At 34.8% G+C, this 12,485-nt stretch overlaps 1 protein-coding gene across 1 annotated transcript; it reads left to right on the top strand.

The window, feature by feature from the left end:
* Positions 1–562: 562 nt before the first annotated feature.
* Positions 563–12,485, top strand: LOC111872462 (long-chain fatty acid transport protein 1; the record flags this gene model as incomplete). The annotated part of the gene is made up of 6 exons (XM_023866413.2): positions 563–755; positions 1,942–2,088; positions 5,203–5,340; positions 7,176–7,242; positions 8,837–8,927; positions 10,572–12,485. Coding segments are annotated over 6 exons (942 nt in total), but the record flags the coding sequence as incomplete, so codon positions are not given.

The raw sequence follows: 12,485 nt of genomic DNA, 5'->3' as shown, positions 1-12,485 counted from the left end.
TTAAAGATAAGCAGCGACACACACAGAGAGCGCCTACACTGAACAGCACATGAACAAAGATAAAACAAGAAGTGGCCGCTGCAGCACCNAATATTATATTTCAGCATCCTGTTACACTCACACAATATATATGGATAAATACCGTCTTAAGTGCAACAAATTTTATTGTAGTTTTTACTTCTTTTCCTCCTCCACACTACATGTTTCGGCCCTAAATGGCCATCATCAGGTGTGTATCACTCACGTAGCTGTTACACTGCTTGTTAAAATTTAAAATTACCAGTCTTTCTAATTGTATAAAATCTTTGTTTATCTACACGGCCATTTAGGGCCGAAACATGTAGTGTGGAGGAGGAAAAGAAGTAAAAACTATAATAAAATTTGTTGCACTTAAGACGGTATTTATCCATATATAATGTTCTTTCATCTTTCTTAATTTGCCTTTCTCATTTCCTCACCCCAAATGAAATCCTGGGTACTGAAATTGTTACATTTACTTTATAATTTTGTATTTAAATGCAATATTCAAGTGAAATACTGTTATATGACCTATGTGTTCCAGGTGGGTATGTACATTGGAGAGATGTGCCGTTATATTATGGCCACACCCTGCAAACCAGAAGATTCAAAACACTGTATTCGCATGATGTTAGGCAATGGCATGCGATCAACCATCTGGAAAAGCTTCATGGAACGATTCAAAATTGGACAGGTTGCAGAATTTTATGGCTCCACCGAGGGAAATGCAAATATGAGTAAGTTTTTTTTCTTCAAAAAATTCTGTTATATTTTTAAAAGAAGGGGGAAAAAAATATGCATGTGTATGAAGGGAGTTATACACATATTTAGAAGTTTACCAATCCTCCTCCTCATCCTCTCTCCCCTTTTCATGTGCCTTGTTTGCTGAAAAGTCTTTAATCTTATCTTTCATTTTTCAGTCTTTAATTTTCAGTTTCTTGCCAGCTTCTGTCTCTATTGATGTCTGGCTAAATCATCTTATTCTGGGTCATCCTATGTGTCCCTCTAATTTAAATTTGAATTATAATGGGCTTCTTGATATTCTTTTCTATCCATTTCTTTTATATGACCAACTGTAGTAATTAATTAAAAAACATTAATGAACAAAAATTAATTCTAACATCTTGTTACTGAGCGACTTGTCTGAGACTGTAATACATGTGGCTTGTATTTGGGAGATGCCTGGTTGAAATCTATTTGCCATCATTTGATACTATATGGCATGAATTTCTAACATAGTTTTCAAACAATTAAACAAATCCAACTTGTTCTCTGAAAGTTTCATTTCTAATTCTATCCTTTTTTGTTTTTCAATGAATGTTTCTAAAACATTCATATCCATTATTCATTTGATAGTACTATTGTTTCTCTTTGTAAGATTCCATTTTTTGGCATCATGCATTGGTGTCCACTTACAGATTTTTGTTTTGTATTGTGCTGAAATACCTCTGTTCTCTAAAATGCCTTCTATAATTTGATAATATTTAGAACTATTATTTATTTTTCTATTAATATATCCATCTTTTTATTTGTTTAACTTTCAAATAATTCCATCTTTTCACCTATTAAGCACCGTGCCATTAACCTTTATTCTGAAATTTGTTTCCAAGTTTTTTTTAAATCCTCATATATACATTTTAAATCATTTTATAAATGATACATGATGGCGAGCAGTGCACACACCTGAGGATGCCGAAACATGTAGTGAAGTGACATGTGAGACTGAGTGCACTAGAAGACGGTCAATACATACATATCTTGTACACAGCTGACAATTTATGAGTAAGTAAAGCACATCCTGAGTAACATGGAATGCAGATGTTACACATTATTTTTTTTTATATATATTTCCACGCAGCAAAAATTCCTAAAGGAATATATGTACAACATATTCATGTTGTTCTTCATTTATATTTCTTCTAGTAAATCCTGATGGCCAGATAGGTGCTGTTGGATGTTTCCCTCGATGTGTGCCACGATCACTCTTGCCCATTGATCTGATTAGAGTGGATCCAAATACAAACATTCCAATTCGGGACAAGAGAGGGCTGTGCATCCAATGTGATGCTGGTAAGTCAGTGATTTACACCTTGTGTTTTTAGGTAAGTATCTTAGTAGGATAACGTGAATTATAAGAGAGAAAAAGAGTACATACTGATGTTTTATCCAAATTCTAAATGTCTTCAATAAATATGTGTACTTTCTTTCCCCATACATTTGACTCCTCTCAGTTTTATTACGGGAATACATTTTACATAATCTTCATAACAGGGGATAGTTAGAACCAGCTAAATTTTTTAGGAGCGAGACAAAATATGTATTACAACTTTCACAACACTTCCTTATACCATATAATTAGGTCCATTCCCATCTATATTTCTGGCACCTACTTCAGATTTATTGACTGAAAATGGACTTAAAATCAATACCAATCACAATATGTGAAAATACTAGTGTTTTGCTCTTTGCATTATATCAAACAGTATCTTTCAAACTTGGGCCATTCATGTTGATCATCCTTAAATCATGCATGCTGCTCGTCTGCAATTACTAGTGTTCTGCACTTCTCATTTTATCAGTATTTTTCACACTGGTCTCATTCATGTTGAGTATTTGTGTTGCTTCTCAGCAATAATGACAAAAGTTTTTCAACATATCCATACCTTTAAAATCCCTCTTACATGAGACTGCTGATGTTGGTTGTACTGCAGCAATACTGAAGTCCATGAGAAAGTATTGAAATGATTAAGAAACCATTATCAGTAGCAGCAAGCCTCTCCTCGAAATACTGTATTCCACCTTTAATCAACTGTTATTTGTCAGTTTAAAACACATTTGGCATACATTTTTATAACTGTCAAGTTGTACACCTTGGACAATACTACATCTTCCTGATTTATGTTCCAAAATTTCACAAGAGTGAACTGATCTCTTAACATGGCAATCCACCAGACTGAGAAGCAGATTCTTCTCCTTAATTATGAGGGAGAGTTCCACAAAGATTTCCAAGAAGTTCATCAGGAAGTAAACTGCTCATATAATTACAAACCTGAAAGGCTTAATTCTTTTAGAACAGCTTGTGCTGCAGCTGCTTCTTTTCCTGCCTTATATCTAGGGTCTTCTAGGTGTAGAAAAATATACTTACAGTACCTCACCAGTGCATTTGCTAGTAACCCAACAAATAGTATGCAGGTATTGTGGCCTTAAGAGAGCCTCTGACACATTCTGCAACTGTGTCATTCTCTTTGAAACGTTTCTGTAGAATCTATGCATTTTTACCAACATATGATCGACCTCATCAAGGTACTTTATTTTCTTCCTGGATCTGAGTACAGTCAGGTTTAGCCTGCGGGAATGCACTTTGATGGTTCTGTCACCAAGCCGTTTCGTTTTCCTGTCACTGAACTTGCATGCCATCAGTTCCAGTGCCCATCAGACAATCTCTTGACAAGAGTTCCAATATTTTTAACTATCTCTGGACAGCATTAAAATAGCCATTTGCAGAAGCATGGAGATAAGAAAGATTCCTGTATCCTGGTGTTTTCCAGGTTATGCACACATAAAATATTTTGATCTTCCTCTAATATATCAGTTTATCCTTTAAGCAGGAGGCTCATTGAAGTTTAAATCTTTACACGTGCTATGAGATTATTTTCAACATTTGCTGAAGTATGGTGGATAAATTCTCTGCATGACTTCTAATGTTATATTCTGGTAAAGTATAAGAATTGCACTCCTTTATCAGATCAGATGGTCTCATAGTCCTAAAAGTGGTTTAGTCTTTAACAGTGTAGTTTGAATAACAGAATATCATCAAATGATTAACCATATTTTCATCTGCCTTTAAAATAGATCATGCAGTGGGAGAAGGTAAGTTCATTTTCAAACTTCTTGTGCTGATTAGATTTTTTGTGTTTCTTAAAACTTTCAAATTTCAAAGGACCAGTGAATACTTAAACAATTTGTGATGACAAGTCACCTAAATCAGGAAATAACCTGCATTTGTAGCACTTCACATTATTTCTTTCTGGATCTGAATGAGGCCAGAGGGTTTAACCTTTAAAGACCGAATTTTTTCCAAACTAAATATAAAAATTCAGTTCGTACCTCACAGGAAACACACTGTGTCTCCGCTACAAGGACCAACCGGTTAATGCTGTTTAGGAAAACGTTCGATGCTTATTGTGAGAACCATATTAAACACACAAACACACAAACACACTGTGCGGGCAGAATGCAGAATTCTACTATGTTAAACCAGGTCGTGCATATAGTAACCATTAGGCTTTAAAAGGTTAATCTGACCAACTTCTCTGAAGTTTACATATACCTTTCATAGCTTTTTGTGTAAATATGACTTTCAAAGTTAAAAATTTTTATGCTGTACTGTAACGTTATTTTTCACTGAGGTAATCATATTTGTGTGTGCTTTTGTGCCTTCAGGTTAAATGTGCATTGGTTCTCAACACAAGAAAGTTCTTAATTTAAGTCCTTTGGACAAAACACTACCACTATTACAATGGCTATGATTTCTGTGCTTCATTTTTGCACAGAAGACTTCACTCATGATCAACACAAGCCATTGACAGAAGACTTAGCACACATATAAAACAGTGAACGAAAAATGAACACTCACCATACACCACCACTGCTTAACTAATAACACTATAAACACAACCAATTATAAATCTTGCAATTCATAATTTCCCTCCCATAACAACTGCTTTTACCAGTGGCTTCATAAAAAAATGGGGAGAGAGAAGGCCTCCTATCACTCTGCCAAAACCATGAAGTAACAAGCCTAGCTTTGAAAAAGAAAGTGGTATTAAATTAATAAACAAAGAGCCATAGACTTGGTGTGTGTGTGTGTGTGTCACATAAACAAAAATAAAAAATTAAGGTAATATTACTCTTATTCCTTCATTCTGAAAGATAGTATCTTTAATTACTAGCTCTCAGCACAAAATTTGTAGTCAGCTAGGAAACTGGAAATTTGGAAAATTTCTACCCCTGCTCATAACTACAAACTATTATTTCTAATACCAACAACACAGTTTATATACATGACTATTAAATATTATATCTCTGATTAGATGGCACAATGTACTGGGTGGGCATTGGCCTCCTTATATTTCATCTTCAATTTCATCATATAAATATATATTTTTATTATTTGCATTCCAGGTGAACCAGGAATGCTTGTAGGCTTGATCTCATCATCTAATGCAGTTCGAGATTTCCATGGCTATGTCGATAAAAAGGATTCATCAAAAAAAATTCTTCATAATGTATTCAAAAGGGGAGATAAAGCATTCTTAACTGGTGAGTACAAAATGACTGCAGTTGAGTACAATAGTATCACATCAATGGATTCAGACATCTGCTGAGAAATTTGTTTATTTTTACCTGTTACATGCTTCTGTTTGGAAATTTCTGATGTGGTACAGGGGTTAGTATTTGTTCTTGTATTTCATGTTCCAATCCATGTTCCTCATAATATGTGTTGAAAACAGTTCAAGCAGTGAGTGAACAAGAAATATTTCAAGCTGTGTTTAAGAAAATTTGTTTTCAAAAACAGATTTTTTAACAAAATTTCTGGGTTTGTGAACTGACAACCAGGCATGAATATTTTCTTCTATTCAGAAGATCTACGACACAAATTCCATTGGCTATCTTCACTAAAGTTATGAAGACTTTTGTCAGCACGTATGAAAATTCGGCAGTTATGCCCTTTAGAAAGACACTCAAAGTCATACTTGGCAGCTGGAATAAAAAGAATATTTAGTGACATGTTTGCAAATAAGGGTTTTCAATTATGAGAGCTTGTAATGTTAAACATTTAATTGAATTGAATTGAATTGAATTTATTTACATTCTATAAATCCTAAGCAGGTTAGTACCTTTGGATACAGAACAAGTCAAAAGGTTACATACATAAGTACAGGCAATTTTAGCTTAAAAATTAATATAACTTAATTTTACATCATTCTCTATTTACATTGAAGTATTCATCTAAAGAGTAGAAGGAATGAGCATGTNTAAACAACAAATAGGAGAAGCGATAATATGTATTGCGATTGAAGCGGTAGAATTTTTAATTTCTTAAATAATTCTCTACATGAATCTCTACTTCTACATCCTGTAATGATTCTTATTATATTCTTTTGTATTTTAAAAATTATTACACTATGTGAAGAGTTCCCCCAAAATATTAATCCATAGTTCATAATAGAATGAAAGTAGGCATGGTAAACCATCTTCAATGTTTCCTGTGACATAAAAGGCTTAATTGATCTCATCGCATAGCAAGCTGCATTTAATTTAGGTATAATTTGTTCAATATGTACTTTCCAAGACAGTGTACTGTCTGCATGTATTCCAAGGAATTTTGTATCAAGTACTTTACAGATTAATTTGTTGGCATAACTGATGTCCAGATCAATTTGGTGGTTGTTTTTAGTTGTGAAGTCCATATATGAAATATATATGCTGCAAAACCTCCAATCTTAGAATCAATATTTATTGAACGTAAACTGCTATAAGCAAAAAGGAAAGACTCCTGTCAAAATACAGGTGCAGAGATTTGATATCACAAACTTTGTGATGTATATATCAAACAAGAGTATCAGACCAAAATTTGAAGTGAGTTTCGAAAATGCAGAAAATCTGTCAGAGAACACAGATAGTAGTGAAACTGATATTAAAGCTAATAATGCAACAACATGGATATTCACAAATTTCTTTCTCTCATTCTCTCTCACACACTTTCACAATCACAAATTTTCACAAAATAGTGAAGACAGAGAGAGTGGGATGAAAAACAAACTGTTTGAAGTTGCAGTCACAAAAAAAATGCCGTGGCCCTTAACAGCAGTTGTAACAATTTCAATCCTGTTTCTATATTTTTATATCTTATGAAGACAGCAATTATCTAGGTTATATCTCACAGCTACAATTCACTGATGAGTCTGCTCTCCCATGGAGTTATCTCAGGGTTAGTCCAGAAACTTCCTCATTATAAGTACCCGTCATATCAGAGTATAATTTGGTATGATTTGCTGTTATGATACTGTTTCAAAAGCATCACCTCAGAACAAATATATTCATTTTGAGTTTACAATAGAACCAGGTCCATAAAAAAACTAATTTATTTTTAGGTGACCTTCTGGTTATGGATGAATATGGATACATATATTTCAAGGACAGAACAGGAGATACTTTCAGGTGAGATTTACACAAAAGGGTCTAGATCTGAAAAATGATCACTGTCAGTTATAAGAACTTTCATGTCAAGATTACAATGTATTATAACACCCTCAAAATGCAGACATTATTTCAGCCTTTATGTTCTGACTTAAAATGAATATTCCTCAGGTTCTTCTGTTATGCTGCAGAAAACCATTGATTCATAAGGACCATACAATAACGTGTAAATATTTAAGATGTAATTAACATATATATGTAAGATTTGAGGCTTTCACGGCGGTGACTATGAAGAAAGCAGTCTTCTGGGATTTGGCACCGTGTATATGTGGTGTTAACCGACGTTTCGGAGGAACGTATCGCCTCCATCTTCAGGGTAGAAGAAAAAATATATAAGAAATCTGCAAGCAAAGAGACTGCTTTTACCGGTTCTCACGGTCTCTTTGCTTGCAGATTTCTTATATATGTTTTCTTCTACCCTGAAGATGGAGGCGATACGTTCCTCCGAAACGTCGGTTAACACCACATATACACGGTGCCAAATCCCAGAAGACTGCTTTCTTCTTAACATATATATGTTGTATCTAGTGGTTGTGCATTACTTTTAATAATGTGGAATACCATGTTTTAACATTAATTTTTAATGTCATAAGACTTTGTTTAAATAACTACGCAGTTGGTATACAGAATGTCCCAGGAGGAAAGATCAATGTTCTAGGCCACAGTATCAGTCATTCTAAGCAAATGTGTATATGTACATGTGTCCTATTCCAAACGATTTTTGGTGTAGAGCTAGTTCGCTGTACAGTTCCAAAATTGTCGATAAGAGATATTACGTACTGTTTCTAATACTGGTATCTATCGTTCAAGTGACAAAGTTGGTAATATCTACACAGCACCACATCCCAGAAGACTGCTTTCTTCATAGTCGCCGCCGTGAAAACCTCAAATCTTACAAAGTTGGTACAGTTTACCTAGTATAATACATTTTCAAGATATCCACCATCAAGAACAGTGCACTTTGCAACTCATGTGAGGACATGGCGTGCTGCTCATCTGTAGCGTGTACAACATACTGTATAGTGAAATAGGTCTACTTTGGAAACCGTTCAGAATAGGACACATGTACATATACACTTTTTTGCTTAGAATGACTGATACTGTGGCCTCCCAGAATATTGGCCTTTCCTTTTGGGACACTCAGTTAGCTAAATTGTTACACTTCATCCAAGAGTCACGCACTATTTTTAGGGTGCCTGCAGATTATTTTCAGTGCTGCTGGGCAAATATGTAATTATAGTGACTTACTTTTCTGCTTCATGCTCACTCATCAACAATTAAGTGTTTATTATGTTCACAATGAATCAACATGATGTTATGTTTTGAGTATGTGAGTAATTATTAGCTTCTTAAGCACTACCCTTCTCTATGGAGGTAGTTATAACAATATTATTAAATAACAATGTAAGATATAGATATTGAACTGGCATCTGTAGGTCCTTACATACATTATTATTCCTGCTGACTGGTGAATGTTGTAACAGAAATAAATGTTTGTTATTTAGATGTGTTACGTAATTTTGTAATGAAGATATGTTCTATATATTCTTGACAGGTGGAAAGGTGAAAATGTTTCAACTGCAGAGGTGGAATCTGTAATTATAAATGTAATTGGTCTCAAAGATGTAGCAGTTTATGGTGTGCAGGTAAATACATATAGTTTTGAACTTTATTCTGGTCATTCATATTGTCACATATTTAGTGGTGTGACTATAGATGGGGTATGCACTGGATACTGGATTTATTCACCACTTGTATGCACCACTCAGAACTACACTTCACACACCACTGACACACACAGACTAATGTACTCAGTCTATTACAGTCACCACTAGCCATTTCCTGGCAACAGCTTCTTCTGAGGGAAATTCTTCACCTTCCTGCACTCAGGTCCTCTTGTCACAGCCGTCTGTGCAGAACTCTTGTCAATTGACAATTCAAATTAAATGGGTCCCAGGAAGACAGCTATTTTACACCAAGCTCCTAGTCTTCTCTCCACAGGCTGACTTTAAACTGAAATGAACTGCAACTGAACTCTCTCACTCACCAACCAGCTACTTCACATCACTTCACTCAACTGAACTGCTGAAAACTTCTGACTGCAGCTCAGCTGGTGTCCTCATTATATAATTTTGGGGTGGACCAAACAGAAAACACTGGCTCCAACGATTCTTCTATTGTTGTCATGGGCAGTTGCCTAGCAGTAGACTGGATATCATTTCTGCGAGAACATATTTACTGAAAATTACTTAGAAATGGGTGTTTATCTGCCTATTGCATAGCAATGGCTGTACTTGTTGTATGTGTTGAGGTCTCTGCCCAGCAGTAGGTCTACATGCCACAATATGCATTGATTCTGTTGCTTTTGTCTAACCAAACACTAGGCACCAAAAAGCTTGATCTAGCAATAACATTTAGACTTGTATTTAGGAGGTCCTTCATTTGAATTCTGGCAGGACACCAGCTATCCTGACTGAGGTTCATCGTGGTTTTCCTCAGTCTGCCCAGGTTAATGCTGGGATAGTACCTCAATTACGTCATGGTCAGTTCCATGCCCAGTGCAACTCATTATTAATTTACCATCCTACCATTCAACTCCAAATAGTCTGCAGTCCTTAAAGTCTCACAGAACAATACATTAAAAACTACTAGGTCTGATGATAGAGATTTCATGCTTTGATGGTTCAGTGCTAATATGGATCTATTTCAGAGTGACTGCATTGTGTTAATGTATGCTGTATTTCCTTGAAGACTGTTAAAGTAGAGACCTCCATTACAATGGCAATATGACTTACATTTAATTGCATCATCACTCAGAAGCACAATTTTCATAGGTATTAGTATACATATGTAAATATCCTATCATAAATGACACTGGATATTGTAAATATTTAACAAAAAAGTACATGATATGGTAAAACGTATGTGAATTGGATAAATGTAAACTAGAGTAAGGGTGAGGGATACTCCTTCACTTCTCTCTGTTCCGAAGCTCTTCAATTTAGAGGAATTAGTAAAGCTACAAATGATGTTCTTTATCAAATATGGAAGTGGGCCTTCTCGAATATAGTTTTGTTTTATTTTTATAAGTTAGCCAGGAGACTAGGTTTTGACGCTACATTGTAACATTTACAATAAGCTGTTCAAAAATTCCAGTCTATAACTCAATGTGGGATAATATATTTTCCTGTAAGTGAGGTACTGATGCCATATTTTGAGAATTGTTTACAAATATTTCCTGCAGGACAAACAAAATATTTCAATTAAGTTTATCTTATGTCTACTGTCAGGTTCCTGACCAGGAAGGAAGAGCTGGAATGGCTGCCATTGCAGACCCTAACAACACCCTGGATATCAAATCCCTTGCTAATGGTCTTGAAAAAACTCTTCCATCATATGCTCGACCAATCTTCATTAGAGTGCTCGAGAAAATGGACATTACAGGAACATTCAAGATTAAGAAAATTGAATTACAGGAAGATGGATTTGACCCTTCTAAAATCAAAGACAAGCTTTATGTACGTTCTGGGAAGGAATATGTGCCTCTGACCTCACAGCTCTATCAGGACATCCTGAAAGGTGCAATAAAAATATGACCAAGAAAATATTTTGTTAGTTGCATACTTTATGGCAGTTATTCTTAAAAGAGTATAGTCTGCGAGAATTTTAGGATGTGTACAAGCTCAGCGTCCTCCCCCCCCACGATTTTGAGAGAGAAGCCAAAACTGAAAAAGAAAATTAAGGTAAAATACTAGAAATTCAAAACAAAAAATATTCTTCTATCCTGAATACTCTAGGGCAGTTAGGATAACCAGTCTTAAATGTATGCAAACCTTCCAGCCTCCTTCTCCAATTTCTCATCTTTCCCATGCATTCTACATTCCAACCCATCTCATCCTCCTTGATTTCAACATAATAGTAATAATAATAATAATAATATTTGGCAAAGCATACAAACTATGAAGCTTCTCATTGTGCATAATTATGAGGCATCATACCAGTTCTATGTTATGCTAAACTCTATAAAATGTCATGATTTGTAATTTTTTATGCCAGCTTTAATGCCTCTGAAAACTTTAAAACTAATTCCTCAACAGTGGGAACATTGCCCAGTCTCCATACATAATGAAGCTGAGTGCATTATGCTGTCATTGTCCCTCACATGACCCATGCTCTATGTAACAAATTACTTTTACAGAAATCTGTTTGTATGACTGATCATGCTAGTGAAAAGAATGTTTATTACTGATGACCTTGGAGGCCAGAGTCTGAAATGCTACTACCACAGTACACAGTAATTTTACTCCACAATTTTATCTGACCCATGTTCATTTGGCCATAACTCAACAGGCTTAAGTTCAGTGGCACTCTAGGTTAACTGTTCAGGCACAGTACTTTATTCCATACTTTTTCATCAGTACTTTTACATGAATGCTGGAAAACTGCTCTGTCCACCTGAGTTCATTCTTCTTAATTAACAAACTGTTAGAATCTGGACTATGGAAACAGTAACAATTATAACATATGCTACCTAACAAATGGTGCATTACATCTGCACTCAGACAGAAGTCTTATTAGCATAGCTACATTTTTAAGAAGAAACAGATGCATAAATTGGTAAATATGCCCATTTCAGCTCTTACAGGTTACTGGTAAAATAAAAAGCTCTTCTTAGATCTAATGTGAAGTCTGTCAAGTGATGTCTCCTATGGAGGATTAATAGCTTACATACAATGAAGAACTGGTAAATAAAACTGTTTTGCTTTAATTTTTCTTGAAGGGAAGTGGAATAAGACAATAGTGTTGAAAGACATTGCCATGAGTTATGCTCAATTTTCTTTACAAATTTTACAAAATGAAGAACTGATCATATTTGAATTCAGAAACTTTTCAGTTCAGCCATATAAGATATTAACTCAAACTACTGTTAATCATTTACCATCCTAAACATTAGTTTCACCATTCCATATATTTTTCCCAGTGTTATAAACTAAGACTTGTCAGTTATTTGTATTCATAATATGCTGATCTTGTTTTAGTATACATTTCATAAATAAACTGTAGAATAGTATTTAACTCTATCTAAACCTGTATAATTCTCGAGTACCAAGTAACATACAACATCTTGTAAGAAGAAAAAAAGAAAAAGAAGAAGGTAAAGTAAAGCTATCCCTGTAACAGGCCATGAAGGCCCATAGGGTTGT

This window comes from Cryptotermes secundus, unplaced genomic scaffold (assembly GCF_002891405.2).
Source record: "Cryptotermes secundus unplaced genomic scaffold, Csec_1.0 scaffold962, whole genome shotgun sequence".
Lineage (NCBI taxonomy): Eukaryota > Metazoa > Arthropoda > Insecta > Blattodea > Kalotermitidae > Cryptotermes > Cryptotermes secundus.
This window is presented reverse-complemented; position numbering and strand designations above follow the sequence as displayed.